The sequence below is a fragment of the Candoia aspera genome, chromosome 11 (assembly GCF_035149785.1).
Source record: "Candoia aspera isolate rCanAsp1 chromosome 11, rCanAsp1.hap2, whole genome shotgun sequence".
Lineage (NCBI taxonomy): Eukaryota > Metazoa > Chordata > Lepidosauria > Squamata > Boidae > Candoia > Candoia aspera.
In genome coordinates, this window is record NC_086163.1 from 18464921 (window position 1) to 18491030 (window position 26110).

The 26110-nt window shown below is 41.3% G+C and overlaps 2 protein-coding genes across 2 annotated transcripts; one reads left to right on the forward strand and one right to left on the reverse strand.

Moving 5' to 3' along the window:
- Window positions 1-255: 255 nt before the first annotated feature.
- Window positions 256-19958, reverse strand: LOC134504193 (nuclear receptor coactivator 5-like). Its single transcript, XM_063313286.1, has 11 exons — window positions 19940-19958; window positions 16791-16857; window positions 12319-12351; window positions 11726-11806; window positions 10639-10721; window positions 10000-10126; window positions 6454-6653; window positions 5591-5866; window positions 4377-4595; window positions 2488-2625; window positions 256-582 (listed from the first exon to the last, which is right to left on the reverse strand). The coding sequence occupies exons 2-11, from the start codon at window positions 16847-16849 to the stop codon at window positions 524-526; spliced, it is 1275 nt and encodes a 424-aa protein (XP_063169356.1). The 5' UTR covers window positions 16850-16857; window positions 19940-19958; the 3' UTR covers window positions 256-523.
- A 1100-nt stretch (window positions 19959-21058) lies between these two features.
- Window positions 21059-25612, forward strand: CNEP1R1 (CTD nuclear envelope phosphatase 1 regulatory subunit 1). The gene is made up of 6 exons (XM_063312850.1): window positions 21059-21209; window positions 22378-22449; window positions 23028-23101; window positions 23604-23713; window positions 24436-24490; window positions 25274-25612. The coding sequence occupies exons 1-6, from the start codon at window positions 21185-21187 to the stop codon at window positions 25313-25315; spliced, it is 378 nt and encodes a 125-aa protein (XP_063168920.1). The 5' UTR covers window positions 21059-21184; the 3' UTR covers window positions 25316-25612.
- The last annotated feature ends 498 nt before the right edge of the window (window positions 25613-26110 follow it).

Sequence of the window (26110 nt, forward strand, 5' to 3'; positions counted from 1 at the left end):
AATGTGTAATGTTGGCCTTGTATGTATTGTGGTTTATACTTAACTGTGGTTATTCAATATGATTACTCTGCAGTCATGTATTAATTTTTTTTCCATCTGTCATATTACAGATTATAATTCCATGCCTTTGGCTGTCTCTCATCTGGTCCTGGGGCAATGGGTTTATTCAACAAACAGCATTACAACAGAGGGATGGGTTAAATGATAATCGTTACTTAAGTGGAGTGTGAATCACAAAGAACTCAAATGGGAACCTGTGGAAATAAGTCATTTATTTTGGACAATTTTGATCTTAAAACATGTTAATATTGGGAATCTACAATATCCATCCTCTACAAACATCTATGTTGTGTTTAAGTTAAAAAAAATGTTGTTCTCAGGAATGTGTACAACAGAAAATAATAGGCATTTAAAGTTGCCAGGAGTAGTAACATACATTTGCCAAACTCTGCTTATCTTAGAAGAGAACTGCTGCCATCTAGGATGACTATTTATTTTTTTCAGTATTAGTTCAGGCGTCCTTTCAAGTCAGGAACTTCGGTTTAGGAACCCAGTGGTGCTGGGTGGATCTTGACTGAGCAGCTGTGAAAAGAAGAACAGGAAGTGAAGCAAAACCACTACCTCTCATTTTTAACTCACAAGGTCCTCCAAAGAGGAACTGGCTGTCTTTAGGGGATGGTGCTGATAAGTTACATTGAAAGGACCAACACTCATCAAGAGATTTTAAAAAAAAAATACTTATTTCGGCTTACTATGGCAGATCAGAAAATTGCAGCTAGGATAAAACAACTCTTCACTTTCTGCATCCATGCTTTCCCTATAGCCCGTGCATCATTCTTTCCTCTTTGGTGGGGTATGAACTCAGTAGGCTTTCTCCCAGTCTCCTTTCAACTGGGCAAGATGCAAAGATGGGAAGAGAACCAGTTTGGTTTAGGGCAGGGTTTCTCAACCAGGGTTCCGTGGCACCCTCGGGTTCCGCCAGAGGTCACTAGGGGTTCCCTGGGAGACTATGATTTATTTAAAAATTGTTTTCAAATTCAGGCAACGTCACATGGAAGAGGTAAGTTTCATTCTTTATTTTTAGTTTAAGAACACTGTTAGTGCATATATTCAGGCCCACCCATGAAATGACTATAATCATTTTGTAACTTGTGGCCTATATTTGATCCTGAATGTGCAGCAGTTCCCCCAGGGCTGAAAAATATTTCAAGGGTTCCTCCAGGGTCAAAAAGTTGGGAAAGGCTGGTCTAGTGGTTAAGGCACTAGGCTAGAAACCAGGAGACAGTGAGTTCTAGTCCCACCTTAGGCATGAAAGCCGGCTGGGTGACTTTGGGCCAGTCACTCCCTCTCAGCCCAACTCACCTCACAGGGCTCTTGTTGTGGGGAAAATAGGAGGAGGAAGGAATATTAGGTATGTTCCCCACCTTGAGTTATTTATAAAAAATATAAAGGCAGGATAAAAAATCTAAAAAAAAAAGATATCCTTTAACTAGGCTCATATATCAGCTAAGCCACAAGGGGATGTACTGTTTGAATCCAGCCATCAGAGCTACTGCTCAGCATGATGGTGAACAAAGCCATTAAGGCTTATTCAACCAACCATGACTGAGTTTGAGGTGTGAATCCAGCCAGAGAGTCGAAGACAGTCACACCTGGGAAGTCTGCATAAGGAAAGCTTAGAATCAAGATACCTGCTACCACGTTAAACCTGAACAAATTCACTGCTTTTAAACTTTTACCTTTTCAGATATACTGCCAAACTCTTGGTAACACATTTACACAGAGCCCTGACCAACATCCACAATTCTCTCCTGTATTACTTGGTATGAAACAGGAGCTGCTAAAAAACATCTATATATCTGTATCTCTTGGTAGAGATATTGAAAAAACACTCTAGTTTGGCTTGTAACTGAAGTTTCCCTCACTTTGTTGCTACAAAGAAGGGTCTGAAGTTCAGATCCGTGCAGTGACTTGAGAGAATGTTCAGAGATTCAGAAGTCCCTGAAGACTGAATAATGTGAATCAGGCCAGGACCAAAACATCAGAGTAGATACAGCAAACTTTAAATGATGTTTGATAGAGGCTTCACAAAGAAAACAGTGGGGATATCTCCAGAGACATATCACAGAGCAGAGGAGACCAAGACCAATGTTTATTTTGGGGTGGAGAGGGGGAGAAAGGAGGCAAAAACTACCATAAGTTGGACTAAGATGCATTCAAAAACATTTGAAGGATAATGGTTTTGTAAACTATTTTCAGGGGAGGGCATTTATTTTTTTACGCTATGTTACAGCCACTTCAAAGCCAATTGGCATTCAGAAACCTTCCTAGTCGAGTGATGGATATTTAAACCCAGACCCAGTCTGCTGCCCATGTTACTGCACAGCTCCGGACTGACATGAATTGAGGAAACGGCCCTTAACAGAACAAAACCATCTGCCTTCAGACTTAGTTGTGAAGCATCACCCTGATTTGCCCTGGTCTCACCTGGTGTAGGCAGCAGGCCAGGTCTGCCCCCGAGCAACGGCCGCTTTGCAGGCAAATGTGGAGAAGGAGCTAGGTGGATTGGCCTTTTGGCCGTCTTTATAAGAAGGGGTGGAGGCTTGCCCTTGGGGCCAGCCAGCGCTGCAGTAGAGGAAAAACAGAGAGAGGGTTTTATGCATAGGATAGCAAGCAGTATCAGCATACAAGATGCAAAGTTCTATTCAAAAGGCAAGGAAAACAGGCTTTCCAAGCAAAACAGCAGCATCCACCTGTTACAACATATTTCATGAAACCACCAAGCTGCCTTGTTGTTATCTCTGGTAACCTTTAGTGGACTTTTGCTGACCAGGACTGAAGGACGAGGCTTTAGAGATTTGTTTATTGATAAGAGATGGGATATGGGAAGAAGAGGTCATTCGTTGTACTTTGAGAAGGTGGTAAGTTACTAAAATTGTTTATAGTTGTTATTATGAAGGGGGAAATCATTTCTTTATATATTTCTTCATATATTTCTTTTCTTTATATAGTCTTTTTTGTCTTTTTTTTCTGCACTATTTTTTCTTTTTATTCTTTTTTCTGGTTTGTATTCGTTCTCATCTTTTTCATCGTAATATTCAATGAAATTACAATTAAAAATAGAAAGGAACTACCAAGTCACCTTAAAGGGAGAAGGACATCAAAGATGATGCTAGCTTAGCTTCCCTTCTCCGGGATTCTGCCTGCAGTGAGTGAAACCACTGTAATGCAGAACTCACACACTCCTTACAAGCAGCTGCAGTTAGCAGTCTGGCTGAAGCACTGCAGATCAACAGAAGTGGCCAGAGCACATCAGCCCCTTTTAGAGCTGGCTCAGGACTGACCCAAGTAAACAAAGGTGTGTCGTTTGGCCATACAATACACCCACATTAACTTTACGTAATTAAATGCAGTTCTGGTCACTTGAAATCTAAACATCCAAGTTCAAGGTGGAATCTAAAACATGCCCCCCGGACCCGAGTCTTAAGAACACTGTAACTTCATCCACCACAAGGAAGATCTCTATTTCTTAATCTGCCATTTGACGGACTAGGAATACATATACTAGATTAAATTTCAATTGCTTTGTTCTCAACTAATCCATTACTGATATTGATCGAGGATCCTTGTGTTTAGTTGACAAGGAAAGGCAAAGCTGAATGCTGTCAATATACTGGCAACACTGAATCTCTAGAACTGGAAGACCTCTCCTAGCAATTTCATGAATATGTCAAGACAACGTGTGGATAAGTGAAATTCTTAAGGATATTACAGCTATGGTATCAAACAAAACTTCCTATGAACCACCATGAGATCAATACTATTACCTGGAGTAGCCCTGTATGTTGATCGACTGACTAACCCATGCTAGCTAGTGTAAACGCTCCCAATTTAATCTACCCAAGGCTGGAAAAATGCCTATTCTAACATTGACCCTCCATGCTAAGGATTCTGACTCCGCTCATTCAATTGGACTTCCAAACCTTGGCTGGTCTAATCCTCTGAATTTAACAGTATAAATCCTATTTTGAACTTGGAACTTGATCTTGACAGTATTCCTTCTACTCTTTCTCAATATATTTCTGACCTTGGCCTGTTTGACTATACTCTTTTGTTTAGATAGTCTGCAACAGGTTATCCAAACATCTAGACAAGAATAAACTAGAACAGATCAACAAAAGTAAAGAATCTTCCAGCATGAATCTTATCCCAAACATTAAATATTAAATAAGAAACACCAATAGTCACTTTACTTTGCATCTATAACGTATAGATACATGTATGGCTGGTCCAAAGTCTCTTCTTGACTTTTGACTTAACTATTCACATGTGCGTTTTCCCTTGCTTTAATATCAAACGAAATAATATTCACCAACCTGGAGTTGGAAGAAGAGCCCCCAACGGTCTTTCACCCAACAAAGCTGGTTTAGGTGAGGGTACGGCAGTCTGGCCTAATACAGGAGTTCGGCCAGGGGTTGGCAGGAGTGGTGGTGGTTTGCTCAGAGTCTGGGGGAGAGCACTACCACTTGGCCTGACACTTGGATACACAGCTTCTTCACCTACAGCAGCTAAAGCATTCGTTTCTGCAACAAAGCCTGGATAGGAGAACCCACAGTTAGCAAGGAAACAGCATCAATTAGCAAAGCACCTGATGTGCTCCCAGCAAAGAAGGCAGCCTTGCTGCTTATATTAACACCCTCTCTTCCTCTGCCTGTTCATTTGTGCAGGGAAACATTTAGGAAATTTTAAGGATGACATGGGAAAGCCATTTATAGTAGTCATAGAATGGATTTGAAGCAGTTAAGTTGATAGGTTTTTGGTTTTTATAATATAAAACGGGCGGGGGTCTGCTTTTTCGCGAGGGTTAAATTTTCACTTCGTCTGATTATACGTCGTTAACGGGCTTTTGCCATGTGAAATGTGACTGTGATTGGACGACAGCACAGCGAACAAGGGGAGCGGTTACTCTTTTATGATGACGACTGAATGAAAGCAACATTTGGGGCCACAAGTGGGGCTCATCGGTAGGGTGCTTCGTGGTCTCCCAAAGTGGGAAGAGGCTCTCTCCTTCCCAACGGCACTACTGATTGACAATGTTTTTGCCCTTTTATCGTTAAGAGCAATATATCCCATGCAATAAGGACAGGTGGCATTTCTCCCCCTGGCCCTGTGAATAGGGATCGCAGGCTCACTACTTGCATGGAAGAAAGCGATTTGAAAGTGTAAAGAAAGGACAAATAATAAGGAATTTGGGATGAGTTGTGTACATACATCTAGAGCGAAATACAGACAACCCTGTGGATCCATCTGACATCCCCACCCCACTTCCTGGAGGAAGAAGCATTGCCCAGAGATAATGTGTTATGAAGCTGGAAGTGTACGAACAGCCCTTCTTAATGAAGTTGCACTTTAAGAAAGGTTGGCATTCATGCATGAAGTGTGGTTTTTCAGGCCTGGGGGAGGACAGAGCGTCAGCTTTCACACTGGGTATCTCCTGATTTTCACGCCGAATGCACCCAAGAGGCTGCTTTGAGATTGGGGGTGGGCTTTAGAGGATACGTTGAGGAAGAGGTGGGGAAAACAGGAATACCTTCAAGCTTATTTCTCCTGGTCTTCAGGTAGTCACTTATTGAGTTCAATTCTTCCACATACAAATGTTTTCCCTCACTTAATAGAAAGAGGAGGTGTCTAATGCCCAGAGGCACGTGGTAACTCTTATAGAGCTCCCGTTCTAGGTAGTCATCCGCCAGATCAGCTGCTCTGTGGGAAATCGCTGTGCGCTGCTGTTGTTCATGCTCAGCAATAATTTTCTCAAACTCTTTAGCTATCAGAGCCAGGGCATCCTCCATGGGCATATTACGGTGTACTACGGAGAAGAGAGATACCTTGCTTTTTAAAAAGTTACATCCAGTCAAAACCAAACACACATTGCGTCCTTGCACCATTCCGACTGTGAAGGTAAAAGCTAACTTCTGACTCGGTATCGATGTCTCTTAACTTTTAATTGAATGTTATATGTCCGTGATTCAACACAAACGTGTTCGTTTCTATTAAGTGTAACGGGTGTTTCGATGATGTGCTTCGTTGTATGTTAAATTAATTTCATATTGGGAATAGTTTTATAAAACCACATCTGAAGAGAGGAACAGAGTTAAGGAATTACTGAAACTGTCATGTTCTTTTTAAATCCAGGAAAAATACCTACCACGACAGTCTGTTTTAAGGTCTCAGATAAGATAAATTTTGGGTGAAATACATTTTGGTAGGTGTGGGAGTGATGTACAACTATGAATTCTTAATAAATGTAAATATATTTTACCGCTGTTCATTCAGCATATTCAGTCATGTCTTGAAGAGGTTAGTTTTGATGCGTTTTAATATGATGCATGTCGAGGAATGGATCTAGAGAGCATTTTCTGAATGGGGACCAGTTCTTAATGAAGCTAAACTTACTTTTGATAGTCTGATGAAGCATGATTACGGTGCATGAGGAAAGTGCTACATTAGATGGTTCAACAAGAACACAAAATGGGGAACCATCATTTTTAACTTCTTGGAGGGCACGTGTAAGACCTGATTCAGAAGTAAGGTATATCATTTCCACCACAAGGCCATGATCCTGCAACCGATGGCCTATGGCTGTTGAATATTCCCTTGAAGGAAAAAAAAAACAAAGAAGCAGGTTATTTTACATGTAATTCAAAAAATATATATTAGTGCCAGTGTCCTAGTCATGGTCATTTTGTGTGTAGGAAGAAATCCCGAAAATACTCGATGAGATATATTAACAGTGTGCCTTTGGAATTCCGCTGAGCCACCTGAAACAGGGGTCTTGTTTTATGAAATGTAAGTTTAAGCAGTCATAGAACATCCAAGTATATAGAGAAGAACCTCAATGTGAGCCAGACATTTCCCAACTGTAGTGCTTGCAGAAAAGGTAAGGTTAAATTTGTAGCAAAAAAAGGACGGTTGTTGGGTCATACGTTGTCCAATTTTTTACAGTTTTAGGCTTTGACTTCTGCATACAATAATGTTCATCAATCTGGTATCCTCCAGATATGACTCTCAGAGCTGATCACTGGCCATGCTGATTGGGAATTCCGGCGGCTGTGGCTTCAATAGATCTGGAGGAAAGGAGGTCTATATGTCTACATTTACTTATTGTGGGTTAAGGGGTTTTTGGCTGAGCTTTCTTGGTGGGAAACACAGATTTTTCCACAATACCAGATTGACTGGTGAAGCCCTTGTTTTTATAAAGGCCCCACATAAGTCAAGCTCTGTGGAATTCTGGACCGGGGCTACGTGGATTTAAGTCTTGCAAGCACTTTGCAGTAACTGAATTGCATAAAGGTATAGAATATCTTGAGTTGCTTCCATTTCAATGATAATTGCAAGGGAACCTCAGGTGTGTATCCATGAGAAACAGCTTAGTGCTTGTGAATTTGTTTAAGTTACTTAAATGAGATTTTGGCATGTAAAGTGATCTCTAGAAGTACGCATGTGGAAAGTTATTTAATAATGGCAATTAGGACTCTCAAGGAATAGCCAACTACAAGTCTTTCTTTTTTCAGATTTAAAATAGATTTGTTTAAAAGGAAATAGATGTGAAGCAGCAAATATTACACCGCAAAGCAATTTTTAAAAATGAACACCTTATTATGATTTTACGTATGCTTTTCACGTACTGGCATTTTTACAGAATTGCACAATTCAACTGGGCTTCATATTACAGGTCATTCCATGCTATTTCTGGACAGGAACTCGATTTCTGAGGCTTCAATTTTACATTATAGAAAATTATATAGGCACGGATGCCCCAACTTATCTAATTAGATAACATGGAACAGCAGTCAACAACCTCAAGGAATTGGCAATTTTACCATGGTTATCCTACGCTTCATAGCAATTTTGTATGCATGTTTCAGTAGGCCCTTCAGGAATAATAAAGGTGATATTACTGTAATATACAAAACACCCACATGGTGTTCAATGTCTTTTGCCAAACCCAAAGATTTATTCTAAAAATTTATTCTGGAATGTAAGAATATTTTAAAGACTTGCATTAAAATCTCATCTCCCTCTGAAGATATGAACACATGAGACTAATTATTATGGACAAACATTTAGTGGTGGTGGTTATAGAACCAGAAAGAAAGATGGCCAAAGGTTCGGGGCTTTGAAGACTGCATGGAAAAGTCTAGCATGAGATGAACAATCAAGGCCTCCACCTTAACTAGCAGTTTGCTATGACAAGAGTAAACAGATGAAAGGCAGAAATGTATCTGACATTCCCACCTTGACTGGATGGGAAACTGAAAGAGATGATGGAAATATTTTACTGAAAAAAATTAAGGCTCCAAATATCATTTTAGCAATGTGGTATCAAGGGAAAATGCAAACAGATCTATAAACCATGCTTACAACCACGTTAGACCACAATACACTATCCTTGATGAGAATGATCCATCAAAATTACAGTGGTAATTAATTTAGCAAAGACGTACAACAATGATACTTGAATAGAGACGGCAACTGTTTTTGATGTGCTTGAGGTTATGTGGAGGACTGGAAAACAGCTTTCAGAGGGAAGATTTGGGAATGCAAAGTAAGAAGTCCTGATTAACATTTATACTATAAGAATCAGAGGGGAAACGGCAAGGTGAGAAACGCTTAATCAAAGCATGGGAAACTCTCAAAAGTTCCAGGCTAAGCAAAGGGAGAGGCAGCAAGTTTGCCTTAAACTGACAAGTGTTTTTATATTAGAATATCTTCTAGGGAAAAAAAATCCTCAGAGGAGAACCCCATTAAAGACACTAAGCGTTTTTGTGTGAAAATCTGCAAATTATGTTTTTGTTTCAGGAACTGCGTAAGAGAAATAAACATTATTTTAAGCAGCAAGACGAAACGTTCAATACCGAATGCTGAATGTATGACCTGCAGTGAAATTCACGGCATTCAAAGTCGACTGAGGGAAACATGGAAGTGATGACATCTCATTGACAGAAGAATCTCAGAACCCCCAGATTGCTAGTTATTATAAACATCCATAGCCTGAACATCTAGATTATGCTTTCTCAATTGGCTTCATTTAGTGACCGAGCTTAACACAAACTTTCACCTAAAAAAAAGCTTAATACCATTACCCACACTACGTTATGCTGATATTCAAGTTATACTTGAGCAAGGAAGGATAAGGGGCCACATGAAAAACGGTTTTTTAAAACACCAAATGATAATCCATCCATACAGGCATTTAAAATATTTCATAGGCAAAAAGGAGAGATGTATTTTAGTTTACATGGATGTGGACGTGCATGAGAACTGCTCAGCTGAGTGGTAAAATCCAAAGTTACTATGATAAATATTTACTGTGTCCCTTTTAAAGAGATCTCCCTATTAAGTAAAATGTACATATAAGAATCAGTATTAAGCTTATTACAGTAATCCTGCAAGCTACAACTACACTAATTAAGTCATAGTTCTACCATATCCAACAGGAATGAGGCCCAGCTAAAAGGGACAAGGGGAAACCAAAATATCTTACTGCAGATTAGTCCCATTCATGGGAAGCAGGAACCAAAAAGGTATGAAGTATAAAGGGTTAAGGGGGCGGGGAGTGAATTGCTGGTGTTGAGCCCATTTTACTATTTTTATTTTTATTCAACTCTCTAGAGAATTATTCTGGGACAGTTCTAATACCATGAGTCTGTTTATCAGAAAAATGTGGCGGGGGGGGGGCAGGATGCACTCTGTCCTTTTCCTATCATTCTGTACCTTTTCTTCATGCAAATGATGATGCTACATTTAGAGATAAGGTTCTGCTGCTCAGTCATGCAGTACAGACATGTACCATCGTCACTGCTTTCTATCACTTCAGGGGCAAAATAGGAAAATAAGGTCTCTAAAAAGTGAAATTCGCTAAAAGTGAAATTCAACATGAAACTGTTAGTTCAAAGCTCAGTAAGCATCTGCAAGTGCATCTTTAAAAAGAAGACCTACGCTTGATCCTTGCTGATGGAAACGATGACACAGTCGGAAGGTCTGTCTCTGTTATATTCCTTCTCTATCTGCTGGTAAAACTGCAAGTACAACTTATCCCGATGAACATCCTTGGGGTAGCCATCATCTGAAGATATAACCAGATACGTTGAGGAAATGAATGAATGCAGCAATGAAGCAGCAATGAAGCTTAATGCACATGTTCGTTCTTCAGTTAGATATGGTAAATTCAGTATCTGGGAAGGATTCAGGACTGCATTAGGGGTGTCTTGGCTGAACAACTTCAGCAGCAAGTTGTAGTAAAAGCTGGTTCCCACACTGATAAAGACAGTTATGTAAACAGTCAGCTTTAAGCTTCTTTGTTATCAGTGAAAAGACAAACTCACCCTATTGGAAGGCTGTGTATCAGGGATAAATTGGTTCTAAATGGAAAATAGTTCAATTGCTAGAATTCTTGTAGCTCCACCCCTTTCGCTTCAAGAAATCTTACTAAAGAAAACTCTGTGTGATTCTTGTTTGGACATAAATATTTTTGGTATTTCTTCGGCTGCCAAAGAACATGATATGCAAAACTAAAATGAATGGCGTTTGGGGGAACGAGGGGAACCTTGCTGCAGCTTTATTTCAAGTAACTCTTACCTTTCTGGGAATACTGATATCTCTCATAATTATCTTCACTGTCTGTTGATGGACGATACTGCTGCCCAAAGAGTTCTTCAAAGCTTCAAACCAAACACACAAGAACAAATTTATCTCCCACTTAAACAAATACAACCCTCATTCTTCCCATGCAAGTTATGAGCCATTTAGGGAAAATGGGACAAGGGTATGACATAGTGAGTAGTTGACTGTGTTATTACAGAAATTATAATAGTTTGAAATTTTCAGGAAAATGACCTAGACTAAACCTTGAACCCTACCACCTACGCTGAAAGGTGCAAGGGTGTGTGTTTCCAATTGGAAATGTACTAACGTCTAAGGCAGAGTGATACGACATCAAATATTTGACCCTTTTTAACTATAAACGTTATAAACAGAATTACAGATAGTACTCACTTAACAACCACAATTGGGACTGGCAACTCCATCACTAAGTGACACAGTCGTTAAGCAAAACATCATGTGAATGCACTGGACTTACATCACTTCTGCTGCACTCATTAAGCAAATCACCATGGGTCGTTAAGTGAGACATCGTTAAGTGTGATTTTACTGCCATCTTCTCCATTGACTCTGCTTGCCAGAAGCCAGTTGCAAAGCACGCAAATGGCGACCATGTGACTGTGGGACTCTGTGATGATTGTAAATGAGAGGACTGGTTATAAAGTTACTTTTTCAGTGCCTCATAACATAAGTGAGGGCAGTTGTTGTGAAGTCTACCTGTACTGATCCTCTGCCTTCAATGTATGTGCTTTGTTTTGAACTCTGCTCTCTGCAGTTCAAAGCTGTTGCAAACCTATACAAATGTCATAAGAAACCATCTTGTATATTTAACACGGGCACCATATATACAGGACCTCGCTTTCGTTGAAACCCACACAAGTGGGGAAAAACACCTTTTGCTGCACAAGTGATGAGAACTGCCTTTATGCCAAAGAAGGCATGAGACTGCATTGTTTCAGGCATACAGAAGAAATATATCATTTGGTTCCATCCATTATTATCTGTCTTGTGCTGTTACTTCAGGTTATAACTGAAGTATTCAAGGGAAAAAGATCCTTCTCACCTGTTATCATCTTCATAGTCCTTTGAATAACCATCTGGGGGAGAGTAAGAACTCTTCTGAATGGATTTGTAAGGATTTATGCTAGAAGGAGCAAGAAATGCATGTTAAGGATTGCCAAAAGAATTTGAGTGTAATAAGCTTTTAAGCTATATAGTGGCAAGACGACTATGGCAAATTCTTCTCAGGGAATTTGGAATCTGATTTTAGACTTTGCAGAATAAGTTCTGAAACATCTGTTATCAGGCAAGACACTGATGGGAGACATCACAAACAGCTATTTTTGACAATTCAGTGTTAACAAAGATCCCAGCAAAGAAAATTCCTTTTATCCCCATTCCAATTTCAGCAAGTTCCTAGAGAGTTGGGACAACATGAGAGCATCCAATACCACTGCCTGGAAGATCTGTTTGTCATTACAGGCACTGCTAACAGAAGGAATATGACAAATTGGATACCAGGGGACAAGGGCATGGCATGAAATGTTACATATTACAAGGAATATATATCACAGCCTTTGCAAGAAATATCATACAGTTATGGGCAGATCTGGCTTTTAATCAAGAGTAGACAGGAAACCTAACATAATTACTTACTCCAAAAGTCGAGGAATCCATCCTGGTCTCTGCCTGGACCCAAAAAGAAAAGGAAAAAAAGTCAATTAATTTATACTAAAGTTAAAAGCAGTCAGTGTTATTGTTCAAAGTACTGATGTTCTCTGAATGTAGACTGTATCTCAAAAAGTTTTAAGGCAGAATAAACCCAGGCATAGGGAGCATAAGTACTCATGCTGCCACTTGATGGGCCAGCTGCCATTTCTGAGCAGTCTTTGTGAGCAAACCCATGTAGAGCACATTGTAATAATCCAAATGGGAGGTGACCAAGGCATGAGTGACCATGAGCAGGGCCTCCTGATCAAGAAATGGGCACAGTTGGTGCACAAGGTGTAACTGTGCAACGGCCATTCTAGCAATGGCTACCACCCGCTCTTCAAGTGGGAGCCAAGAGTCATGGAAGACCCCCAAGTTGTGCACCAGTTCCATCTGCAGCAGTGCAACCCCATTCAGAGCCAATCATGGAAAATCCCCAAATCGGGAAGCCCTAAAATCTACAGATACTTGGTCTTGCTAGCGTTGAGCCTAAGCTTGTTTCTCCCCATCTAGGCCTCCACAGCCTCAAGACACTGAGAAGGAACTTGATGGTCAGCCAGAGATTGAGATATAAAGCTGAGTATCATCAGCACACTGATACCTGACCCTGTGCCATTGGATGGCCTCACCCAGTGGTTTCATGTAGATGTTAAATAGAAATGGGGAGAGGTTAGAGCCTTGTGGGGCCCCACAAAGCATGGGTTTGGGCCTAGACTTCTTCCCCCCACCAACATTGACTGGAACCAACTCTGAAAGAAGTAGTATCACTGCTAACTGTATGACCCAATCCAAAAAGATTCCCTGAACCATGGCACTGAAAGCTGCTGAGACATCAAGGAGGGCCATGCTGGTCCTGCTAGAGATCTTCCACAAGCACGATAAATACAATCTCAGTACTATACCCAGGTTTGAAACCTGACCAAAAGGGATGCATATATAGTAGATAAAGCTATAGGGGCCTTAAGGAACTTTCCCCAAATTTCCAAGTTTTACAAATTAAATGCTGACCTCTTTAGTAAACTAATCCTTCGACCTATCCTCTTTATAATAAGGTCGCTTATCAATTGAAAAATGAAAATCTTTTAATATATGAAAGTTTAGAAGCCCTTTAAGAAACAAAGGAACTTCAGAAATGGTTTTTGCAATACTGAGTGGGAAAAATACTAAAAATCCTGTTTTTCATGCGTGGGTGAACACAAGACAGAAGAAATAGTACAATTATTTCAAATTCTCTGCTGTCTTCTCTGTCATATTTTAAAATATGGAAGCCGTACAATAGATAGGAAGATTCTGCTCTGCCAAGCTTTCCCTCCTTTCAGATGAGCTAAACACTCCAATTATTCTAAACATTTTGCTTAAGCGGCTGGCTTTGGACCCACCGAGATACAGAGAGAGAAGCCAATCATTAAAACCAAACCGGCTGGCAGATGTACAGCCTGGAAAGATCTGTCAAGGAGCAAAGGCAGCATAAGGACAACAGCTGCCTGGTTTTGCCTCATTGACTGTTAACTATTTCTTAGGCGCAGATCAAACTGAATTCAGTTACACTGATTAACTATGAATGCGAGATGCAGCACATTAAGCCCTTTAGCAAGATCTGAAGTGCATAATGCCTACAAATAGGCAAACATGAAGCCCAAGGAACCGAGAAGGTTGGGCTCACTGTCGCCTGACATTCTGTCATGGCACTAAGTGCAGCAATCGGTTTCAATTCCTTACCCTCAAAAAAATTCATTTCTGTTGTCACTGGTGTGATAGATGTGGTATGTGAACTAAAGACCCTGTAGATCAGGGTTTCTCCACCAGGATTCCGTGGAACCCTCGGGTTCCACCAGAGGTCACTAGGGGTTCCCTGGGAGATCACAATTTATTTAAAAAATTATTTCCAATTTGAGCAACTTCATATTAAAGAAGTTAAGTTTTGTTCTTATTTATTTATTCAACTTAAGCTTAAGAACACTGTTTAGGCATCTATACAGGCCTACCCAGGAAACAAATATAATCATTTTGTAACTGGCCTATCTTTGAGCCTGAATGTGCAGCAGTTCCCCAAGGCCTGAAAAATATTTCAAGGGCTCCTCCAGGGTCAAAAGGTTGAGAAAGGCTGCTGTAGATGAACTAGCAGCACACTCAAGCAACCAGAAGATAAGGTGGGAAGATTCCCATCCATAATGTTTGTTTGTTTGTTTATCAATTATATTTCTCCACCACCCATCTTGTGCAGCAACAACTCTGGTAATAACCAGTTCGGCCAAGGAATATCCCATAAGGACAACCATCACTTGCCAAAGATCAAGGCGAGGCAGTGGTAGACAGCTACCCTTCCAGAAAAAGTATCTTTTTAAGGGACTCTTTATGAAGAACTCTCTTGGTCTACCAAAATACATCTTTGACCTGCCAGTTGCTACCAGCTAGCCATGAAAGTGATGCTTAGCTCCTTAAGATAAGAATGTTGTTCACAGCCCTCAGCAAATCCTATACAGGACTGCAAGTACTTTTCCTCATCACCACAAGTTTGTTCCCTCTGCCTCATACATTTCTTGCTAGGGAAAGAATCTTCTTTTTAAAAGTTTCCTTGCCTTACACCACTTTGATTACAGCACTACAAGAAACAAAACTCTGGGCAAAGTTCCTGTTTAATACCAACAGAGATCGTCACCGCAACTTTTTTTTTTTAAATCGTATGGCATAGCAGTTTGGTGTTCATGCTGCTTTTTCTTGCTGGGAAATCCTTGTGAGGTCCAGCAGCCAGATGTGTAGACTATTTAGCCGTGACAAGTCACGTTGCCCGGGGTGCACAAGGAGACTAGTCTACATTGCACTGAGTTGGGCTGAGAGAGTGTGACTGGCCCAAGGTCATCCAGCCGGCTTTCATGCCTAAGGCAAGACTAGAACTCACAGACACCTGGTTTCTAGCCCAGAACCTTAACCACTAGACCAAACTGGCTCTGTCACCACAACTAAGTAGACTAAGTGGGTTCATATTAAAGCAACGTGAAGGGTTGACTTACACTTTTCATGCAATGCATGAAACTAATCAGTTGTGACTTGTGACTAATCCACATCAAGAAACAAATTCTACTCAGGCCCCCTTACCATGTAGCATCTATTTTTCCATATTACGGTATGAAAATTTCATCATATAGATCAGCGCTTCTCAACCTTGGCAACTTTAAGACGTGTGGACCTCAAGTCCCAGAATCCCCCAACCAGCCATTTCCAGAAAGTTTGGGAAAAAGACCCTTGTCTGAAAACTAAGACAGCTGCTGCCCATCCGTGTAAGCACCAATCTGACTGAATGAGGCAGCCAGGTTAATGGCCTTGGTGGCAATATTGCTTTGAAATGACTTCTCTGCCAAACATTTTGATTGTATTATTTACAGCATTTATCTCTCACCTGTTCTATAGAAGCTCAAGGCGGCTTACAGAGAGTCTCCTCTAATTTTATCTCAAAAATAATTGTTTGACAACTCTTGAATTGAGAGTTACTGGCTTAAAATCACCTAGGGAGTTCCATCACTTCTGCAATGTTTTGCTGCTAAGGGTTGTGTTGTTGGTTATAAACAGGATGAACACCACAATCACACTTGGGTTAACAATTATTTTCTCTCTATAAACGCAAGAGAAAACAAATGGCTAGGCATATACATACTGGCAAACCAGAATTTCTGGATATTCTTGGTATACTGAAAATAGCATTATTCTGGAACACATGTGTGCCTGCTTCACTGTTTTCATACTTCCACAAATGGGAAAGGTACCCCAAGATATACTTGGAAAATACGCAAGTATCTCCATTATTACAGCTGAACTAGAATCCGGATTGAAAAACAGAAATGTAAGCCAAGCATTGGTGCTATAGTAGAAATAGCAGCTTGCTTGGGAACAAGCAGCCCAGAATCATTTGTTGAGATGGGCAGCCATACAAATTGAATAAATAAATAAGCAAGCAAACTAGGATGCTAGGCTTAGATGGAATGCACAATTTCCTTTCTAATGTATTTATTCACATGAATACAAAAACAAACAAGGAACAAATACGCTACCCATCAGCACGCAGATAGGATTAGCTGTGAATTTGGGCATGCCATTAGCAGCAACTATAGCCACTGACCATAACAAAGAAGGAATCCAGGATATAATGCAAATTTTAAATGCTAAATTTCACACAAATTCTTGATAATTTAGTGAGATTATATCTTATATTATTAAATGCAAAGGTCAATGTATTTAGTTCAACAGCATCCAACAAACATACAATATTTTTAAAATGGAAAGATAGTAAAACCTCTGAACTGAATGTAAAAAAAAAGGTATTACAATTCGTTAAAATTTTTCCACTACCAAAATGTGGATCTGAGATTATAACATTTTTAAAAAGACTAAAAGAAAAAGAACATAGATCATTGTATTTTTACCTTTTTTCAGGATCAGGTGTTTGTGCTTGATCTGTGGTTACTTTGACCCATGAGGACATTTTAGTCTCTAAATTTAAAAAAAAAAGTCTTGTTATTAAAAAAAAAAAATCAGTTACAAAGTGTTTCCAGAACAAAATTTACATCTGATAACTTTCACAGTGATAAGCCACTTAATTTGTTTTTCTCCAAATTACTACTGCATTATATAAAAAAAGAAAAAAGTAGATATGTTGAGGGGCCCTTAAAAATGTTGCTTTGCTTCACGAAATTAACATGTTCCTTGGCTAATATACTTAAATACTTTCCCATAATTGCCCTTACGTTGTTATGGTAGAATGCCAAAATAGCAACAGTGTACGGGGTTAAATTGACTTGTCCACAATTAACATTTTTTACAAGAAAAAGTTTCCCACAGGAGAGATAAGAAATATGGTGCCTTCCAGTTACTTTACTTTACCATTCCTACATTTCTTTGTCTGGGCCATAAAGTCTAAAACATCTGGGGGAGATCGGGTAGAATTCTTCATTCCTGTTCTGCCATTTTTTTGTTTTTGTATCAGGTTATTAATTTTTGAGGACATAATTACAAGGCTGATGTCATAGGCTAATATTTTTTTGCATTTCCGCATGGTGTATCACTAGCTTGATTTATTTGGAAAGGTTGTTTGCTCTGCTTAGAAACCATCACATGATCTCCTTTATGCTAGATATTCTTGGGGCTACAGTAGACCCCAAAATAGGGGAATGTGCAGTTTCTTCCATCTCAGTGATTATAGAGCTCAGATAAAGAATGACACCCTACAGTTTCCATCACAAGAGAAACATCACAAACTCATTCTGTTTCTCTGGAGAATTCTTCCTCACCAATATATGTAATTATAGACTACACGTTCAACACCATTATACATACTAGTGGAAAAATACAACGAAATACAAATAAAGATGTTCCTGGTGAGAACATTTTGGAGGTTTTGCAAAACCAGATGATGAGGGCACAGGCACATAATACAATCCCATCAAATATATCAATAAAGGCAGACTAGAATGAAAATGGGGGTGGGGAATCACTGATCCTCAAGCTGAGTCTCTACCAGTTTATACTTTTCCATGGAGCAAGTGAGAACCTCCAGACATGCAGATTATATCTTACTAGGAACAGGATACAGCTACTCTAGATCTCTCTTACAATTTTCTTGGAAAGAAGAGCTAGCCAATGATTGTAAATTCCTTATCTCTGGGGATGAAAAAAATATCCAAAGCTTCTATCTTATGCAAGATACACAGATCCCTTGGCTGTAGGTAACAAGAGAACTCAAGAATGCAGAGTTACAGTTGTTTCACTTGGTGACAAAGTCAATCAAAGGCCAATCTAACGCATTGCCCTAACCCTAGCCCTAACCCAGCTAAACTCAGTCCATTTAGTAGAAACAATAGCAATTTCTAGGCTCTGTTCACACAACAGTTACCTATGTTTAACTTAAGTCATGGCTTACTGAATTATTTCAGTTTTCTATGTTCAGAGAACACATGGTACCATGTAAGCATAGGCTAAGCTTACACAAGAGACCAAGCTAAAACATGGGTGGGTAGTTTGTGGTTCAATGGGTGTGCAGACTCAGCTCTTCTGCCCCAGACGGTGGCTGAAACCTGTGGGGAGTCAACTTTCATTTAAGGGTTGTTTTGAGGACAAGGTAGGGACTGGGGGTGGGGGATGAGGTAACAAAACCTCCTATGCCGTCTTGAGCAACTTTGGAAGGAAAGGTGGGAGAGACATTGGATAATGATGATAACAATAATAAACACAGCATGTGCTCCTGCTGCATCACCTATAGATTGCATGCACCGGCACCCCTTCACTCTGTCCATGTTTACAGAAATAAAGCAGTAACTCTGTCGTTTACTTCTGTCTATTGGCAGGCTACCAGTTGGAATACATTAAAATCACTTCGATCAATCTACCATGCATATATGTGATGTCCACTTACTGATGCAGAGTAAATAAATAAAAATAAGTAAACATATACAAAGACAACTTAAGTAAACACATTCAAGGATACATTAAGGAAATACATACAAAGGTAAATTAAGGCAATAAACGCAGGGAAAAATTAAGCAAATACATAGAAAGATAAATTAAGTAAACACATACAAAGATAAATTAAGGAAAGAAATACAAGGAAAAATTAAGCAAATACAAGGAAAAATTAAGGAAAGAAATGCAAGGAAAAAATAAGCAAATAAATACAAAGGTAAATTAAGCAAATAAATGCAAAGATAAATTAAGCAATAATATGCAAGGAAAAATTAAGCAAAACACATAAAAAGATAAATTAAGTAAACACATAGGATAAATTAAGCAAATAAATACAAGGGAAAATTAAGCAAATAAATGCAAAGGTAACTGAAGTAAACAAATACAAAGTTATAGCGTGCTTGGTGCTGTGAGCTTGGTTGTTTTCTTGCAGACGTTTCATGACCCAACTAGGTACCATCATCAGTGCAAGGGTGTGGGGTTTTGCTCCCTGTTTAGAAGCAGTAGCTTGCCCTGCCAGTGTTGGTGGGGGTGTGGCTTTCTCCTTGGTAATTCCTTGATTAGGGTGTTGTTTTCTGCTTGATTGTTTGTCTGATGTTAATCCCTGCTTATCTGGGTGTTGGCTGCTGGAGGGGATGTGTCCTGGTCTTTTTGTTTCCTTCTTAGATTTTTTATTGCCTCTTTTGAATAGCGTATACATGTGGTTCATCTCTAATAATGAAACGCCTGCAAGCCAACAACCAGGCTCAGAGAGCACCAAGGACTCCACAGTTCAACCCTGAGCTACAGAGATTTTCTTCTATAAATACAAAGTTAAATCTGTACGATTTATACTTGTCCGTCTATATCTGAAAGACTAAAGTTCGAGATCTTCCTCAAGGAATCTAAAAAGAAAAAAGGCCCGTCTGCAGTCGTCTTTTTGCATTTACATGCAGCCCTTACACCCCCATATACATATATATACATATATACATATATATATATATATACACACACACACTCATACATACATACACATAAATATATACATATATACGGAGAGGCCTCCTTCCTTCTCTCCATCCGCAGCCGGCTCCCGCCAACCGCCCACCCACACACGGCCCCTGCTCACACTCACCTACACGGGCGCGCCTGTGCAGATCCCCGTCTCGCCCCAGCCGCCCCTTCCCCAACCGCTCACCCGCTCAGGGCCCCGCGGCGCCCCCTTCGCCCCGAGCGGCCGGTCCCTGCTCGCCTCCCGGAGCGGCTGCAACCCGGAGGAGGGGGCGGGCGGAGGGCGGAGCATGGCGCCGGCACGGCGGTAACAGGAGCCGCTCCCGCCCATCCCGGCTCCTCCTCTTCCGGGAGTGGCGGAGTCCCGCCCCCAGCGCCCCCAGCGCCCCCAGCGGCCTGGAGGAGCCTAGCCGTGTTGCCGCGGTTTCCAGGACAACGGCGGCGCCGGGGCCTGGGAGGCGCCTGAGGTGGTGGGCTTCGCCGGGCAGGGGAGGCCGCGCTGGACCGCTGAAACGCGGGGAGGAGGGAGGGGGAATCGCGGTCTCGGGGCATCCAGGGAGGTGGCTTGTCTAACCCTGGTTTGGTCAATGATACGCTGCGCCCGAATCAGGGAAACTAAAAGGAAATTGATCGGTTGGCGGCCCAGCAGGTTGGGCGAAAGCGGGCCAGGGGCAAAACTGAACAAGCCGAGGATTAATTTGCTACTTGAGATCTGAACATTGCCGCCGAGTCGACCCGCCTCTAGACTCGAAGGAAAGGAGGGATACCTGTCGCCTTTCCGAAAGGGTTGGACTCCATTTCCCAGCAGGCTTAGCCAGCGGGCGGCGATGAGAATGCCGGGAGTTGAAGTCCACCCGTCTTAAAGTTTGAAAAACAGTACTTTAAAGGTTTAAGTACTCTAGAAGGCTTTGGGGATATACGGTCGTCCTTCCTTCACCTGGATAATTTAATAAATCCACGACCACCCAACTTCCGCACAGCAGGAAGAGCAAAACTGCACAGCTTCCCGGACGAAGAAGCTTTTTAAACCTCTCCAAAACTCCCTAAAAACTTGGAGTAGTACAGCCAATGCCGGGGTTTAAAAAAAAAAAAGTGCAAGCCACGCGTGCGCATTCCTCTCTGCCCGTCCCTCCAGCCGCCTCCAGCTTCTTGCCCACAAGGGGGTGGACCCAATGACGACGAGGCTTGTTGGGCGACGGGCGGGGCTTGGGGAAATCTGCTCAATGGGAAGCGTCGGTGATGCCGGGGCGGTGAAGGAAGTACGAGAGCTTACGTCGCGGGATGGAGCGTCGGAGGCGGGAAGCTCCCGGCTTTGCGAGGCAGTGGGCGGTGCGGCTCGGAGCGGTCTCGTTTCCCTCCGTCCGACGCGATGAATTCGCTGGAACAGGCGGAAGGTAAGGCGCGGCAGGATGGATCCCAGCATCGTCGCTTCGCTCCAGGGCTAGTCTATCGCGTTATCCCGCGCCCCGCCTCCCCAAGGCTCCCCAGCCTTCCCCAACCTGGCGCCCCCGGATCTGCTGGATTATCGTTCCCTAATTCACTGTCTATATGGGTTCTGTGTTGGCCGCAATTCATCAGATCTAGTTCTTCCCACCGACTCGCCCGGTGAGTTTCTGAGCCTGCAGGGAGGAAGGAGAGGCGAATGGCAAACATTTGGACCTTTGATTGGAGCTCCTTTGGATTCCTCTTAAAAGGTCCAGGATTCCTAGGGGTAATCAATCAAGAGTAATTCTGATTCTCACGTAGGAGAGAGCGGGGTTGGCGGCCGTGGGTGGATTCTTGGGGAGTTGGTGGGTCGTGCTGCTGTTAATCTTTTGGACAAGGGTCAGGAAACGTTTCCGCTGCTTCCCTGGGCAGGAGTTGTCCGTTGTGCCAATGAAGAGGAACATTTTGGAGGTTCTGCAAAATCAGACAAGATCAGGCGCATAATGCAATACCATCCAATACAGGCAGTCCTCATAGAGCTACTGCCTCGTTTAGCGACCGCTCGCAGTGATGATGGGGCTGAAAAGCTAACTCTGCAAGCAATCCTCACTTTGAGGACCTTTGGAGGTCTGTAAAGCAAAGGAAAGCTGAAGTCTGGTCAGGAGCACAGTCACAGCTTCGCTCAATGAACAAGCGGGATGGGATTGTATTATCCGCCTGCGCCCTCATCCAATTTTGCTAAACCTCCAAAATGTTCATCTTTATTGGTACAACAGACAAAAGACAGACTAGAATGAAAAAAAACTGCAGGGACTTGAACAGGCAGGGCCAGGAGCCGTCACTGAGTCGAAGGCACACACACAAAAAAAGAAAAAAATGGGGGGGGGGAAATCATTGATCCTTCAGTCAAGTCTCTACCAGTTCATACTTTTCCATGGAGCAAGTGCGAACCTCCAGACGGGCAAACTGTCTCTTCCTGGGAACAAGGCACGACTGCTCGGTCTGTTGTCTTGTCTGTTCAGTACTCAGTCCTGTCCTGTGCGGCCGCTGTGCCGTAAAGGGTCTGTGGTTTCAAGGTGGTAAATCTAAATTCCAAAACAGACCTTGGCTAATCCGGTTATTCTCTCTCACTGTTAGATCTCAAGGCTTTTGAAAGAAGGCTTACTGAATACATAGCTTGTTTACAACCGGCTACTGGACGCTGGAGAAGTAAGTTACAGGCCTGTCTCCTGGTTAAATGCTTGATTGAATTGTTCCTGTCTGTGTGTTCAAGAAATACATTTTGAAAAGTTATGTGCTGGGCATCTTCTGCATTACTCACTACGGTGTATGGCCATGCTTGCAGTTTACAGTAAAGATGATTTTTTTTTCTGATAAAAAAAGCCTCAAGCTCACGTAGGCCTTCTCTTCTCCTTGGATGCCTGAGAAGGGGACTTCGGTAGCCTTTCCTTCCACTTTTTGTTAATCACATGTTTGTTTTTTCTGAAGTGGAAACCCAGGCCTGCACCAACTATAGATGATTGAAGCAAGCTAGTTTCCCTACCCGTGATTTGAATTTGATTGGTTTTAAAACTGCTAGTCAGTAAAGTGCAATAAAAGTTTAAACCATAGCAAATGTGAGTGAAATGAGAAAATGTAAACTGAACCTGGAAGTATGTTTCCGAAGTTCTCATCCTGAGTGTGCAGGAGGAAGAGCAGAGAGTATGTGGGTTTAGGGTTGTTACTGTTTGTTCCCAACGTATGGCGTGTAAAATTATATCACTTTTGTCATTTCAATTTCCCTCCAGTAATTCTTATAGTGGTATCGGTCTGTACAGCCACTGGTGCTTGGAACTGGCTAATAGATCCTGAAACACAGAAGGTCAGTTAAATCCTAGCATTTTAATTTGCAATATAGATTCGTGGAAATATTCAGGATATTTTAGCAACTGTTGTAGGGTTCTGGAAAACTTACGTTTCTCCTTTAGCAGTATCTGAGTGGTGTCATTACTGTCCATGTAGCACTTCATTTCTCAGAGTAGAGCCTCAATACATTCTAGAAGCAGGTCTGAGTCATCATGGGGGAATTGTCCACTTGTGATTGCATCATAATTTGGGGTCTTTTAGATTAGATTTCAGAATCTAGTAACTAGAATCTCTTTAAGATTAGGCCTGTGTGCCTTTTAAAAAAATCTGATCACTAGTCCCCATCGTAGCATTTAAAAGTTAGAAATTTGGTTTATTACTTTTTGCTAAGAATTTAGAAGGAAATCAAAAGTAGGAATTTTCAGTTCCTTAGTTTCTTGTGTTCTATTAATTCAGTTTTGTGCTTACCCATCCAATGTAAGAGTGCTTTTTTTTTAAGTTGTTTGATTCTCTCCTAGGTATCTTTTTTCACATCTCTATGGAATCATCCGTTCTTCACCATTAGCTGTATTACGTTGATTGGTTTATTTTTTGCTGGAATACATAAAAGAGTAGTGGCACCCTCAATGTATCCTTCTCCAATGGTTTTATGCAAATGCCAAATCAGCATATGCATTACACAGCTTCTGCTATTTAGCCATATTTACAAGACAGTAATTGAAGTGTAAGAAACTTTTAACTCCAGCACAGGTTTTGCTCCAGACTAAAATCCTTCTTCCTTCTGAAAACTAACCCACAATTCCTGTACTTTATACACGCAAGGAAATATAGCTCTGTGCCTCTTTCTGGGTTTAGAAAGGCAGTTGAATCCCATTTGATTTTTTTAATCAATTTTTACCTTGCTTTTCTTATAGTGATAACAGCAGTGCAACTTGAAATAGTTATCAGAAAAGTTTTCTATGGTTCCTCAGTGTGCCAACTTTTAGGAAAGAAGTTATCTGCGTTGTTGCACTCCAGACTTTCCCAGTGGCTGTATTTGCACAGCACACTGAACACAAAGGCAGTTTTTGGCCTAACGTGTTGTACAAGTCCAGCCTGTATCATCACTTACTGGTTCAGAAAAATGAGTGAGTTCAGCTAGCGATGCCATGTATGTGCCATGCAAACGTAGCCAGGAGTCTGGCTTTTAAAATAGGTTCTTTATGAGCCATTTTTAATTTTTTGAGCAGCTGGAAGGAAAATTAAATATTTGGTGAGACATTCAGAAATGTTTGTATCAGTTTGCTAGACGAATATGAAAGCAGGCCCACTTACTATGCAGGATGCGTGTTTCTTTGACATTCTGTTCAGCATAGCTGCTCGGTGTCGAACTGTCTTGGCAGAATACAATATGTCGTGTGATGATGTAAGTAACTCTGGTTTCCCTGGATAACCATGTTGAGTTCTGGCACTGGAAACAGAATCACTGGTGGGAGAGGGCTGTTGGCTTATCTTACAATTTAAAGCTGGGGTCCCAACATTTCAGATGGGCCTACTGGCCCAAACAACTGGGGACTTCTCTCTGCTTGGATCTGTTTTTTCTTTAATTTGTCTCTTGACATAGCTTCCATGGGTTCTCAGTCTGGTATTCAGCTATAATGGCCCCGTGAGCAAGGTGGTAAGATTTGCGGTCAAATACATCTGGAGGGCAGCAGATTGGAGAAGTCGTGGTCTTTGGCTTCTTTTCTTTGCTGTTTTTTTTTAAAATAATAACTTCATTAAATTTTAAAAGAAAAAAATCTAACAAGAACTAATAGTCAAGAAAGAATAGAAAAGAAATTGTGATATATGGATTTGATGATTAGTAATATGAGTTGGCAATAGAAACAATAGATGTAATGTTGTAACCTTGTAATGTGTTTCTCTGGCTGGGGGAATTGGGGCTAGGGAATTCTGGGAATTGAAGTCCACGCATCTTAAAGCTGCCAAGGTTGAGAAACACTGCTCTAAGCTAAATCTGAACTCCTGGGCACATACTTTGGCAAAACCCTCATCTGGGGGGGGGGGGGGGGCAGGAAATTAGAATTAGTTTTCATGTATCAGAGAGAGGGACAGAGAAGGATAGAATCCCACCCTGCCAGGCTCCTCCTCATCAAAATGCCATCACAGGATCTGTTGTGAAATGACAGCAATTTCTTTTTTCCCACAGACTGGAAAATTAATATTGAAACCTCGGCTGCACGTCCAATAACCCACTGCTTTTGTACATTATCATGGAAATACACATACAATTTTTTTTCTCTTCAGTACAGCAAGGCCAAATAGCACTGCGAAACAGGTTTGTCTTTAATGGTTGATGGAAGACGGGTGAAACGTCTGGTGTCTCCCAATCTTTTGTGCCTGTGCTGTGTGTTTCCGGTTTCTTCTGTGACAGTATTACAGTTTCATCATCTCTAATGGCATCATCTCAGTCGATGCAGCCCACAAGACTCATCTGCTTTTATAATGCGCAAACCATTGTAAATAGAAAATGGTCACAGTATTTGTACTTCGATTTGCCATAGCGTTTTTTATCAGTGTGTGTATTTGTTAATCGTGACTGTTTGCCCTCTTCCACGTCTGCAATCCTGATCTGTTGACATGTCACATCCAGAGGTCATACTTGCTCCAAATGAGAAATCAGTGAAAGAATCCTGGCTTATTCATGAATGAGCAGGTTGACGTGTTGCATAATGGTTGCAATTTAGTTCTTCCTTCTGGTGAACTTCAATCGCCTGGAACTTACCAGCAGGAGGACGTTTAGCATAGCATCCCAGTCATGATTCTGGGTTAGCTTCTTCCTACAAGTCTGAAGGTGTAGTGTAACTTTGGCTTCAGTCCTGGCTCCTGTTTGGAGCCAGAACATGGGAGTGAGGCTTGAGTGTCACAACTTGCTTTTTCTTGCTAATAGAATATAAATTATTGGCCTCCGCAAGTTGAAGGAACCAGAGGAAAATGATTGAGCAACACACACAGGAACATTTGGTCCGGATCAATAAGCTAATTT

Coding starts and splice junctions, on each gene's coding strand:
- LOC134504193 (XM_063313286.1), bottom strand. CDS start 16,849: ATGTCCTCATGGGTCAAAGTAACCACAGATCAAGCACAAACACCTGAT. Junction 10,722..11,725: donor GACTATGAAGATGATAACAG/GTGAGAAGGATC, acceptor TTTGGTTTGAAG/CTTTGAAGAACTCTTTGGGC. Junction 583..2,487: donor TGGCCTGCTGCCTACACCAG/GTGAGACCAGGG, acceptor TTCTTTTCACAG/CTGCTCAGTCAAGATCCACC.
- CNEP1R1 (XM_063312850.1), top strand. CDS start 21,185: ATGAATTCGCTGGAACAGGCGGAAG. Junction 21,210..22,377: donor TTCGCTGGAACAGGCGGAAG/GTAAGGCGCGGC, acceptor TCTCACTGTTAG/ATCTCAAGGCTTTTGAAAGA. Junction 24,491..25,273: donor ACAATATGTCGTGTGATGAT/GTAAGTAACTCT, acceptor TTTTTCCCACAG/ACTGGAAAATTAATATTGAA.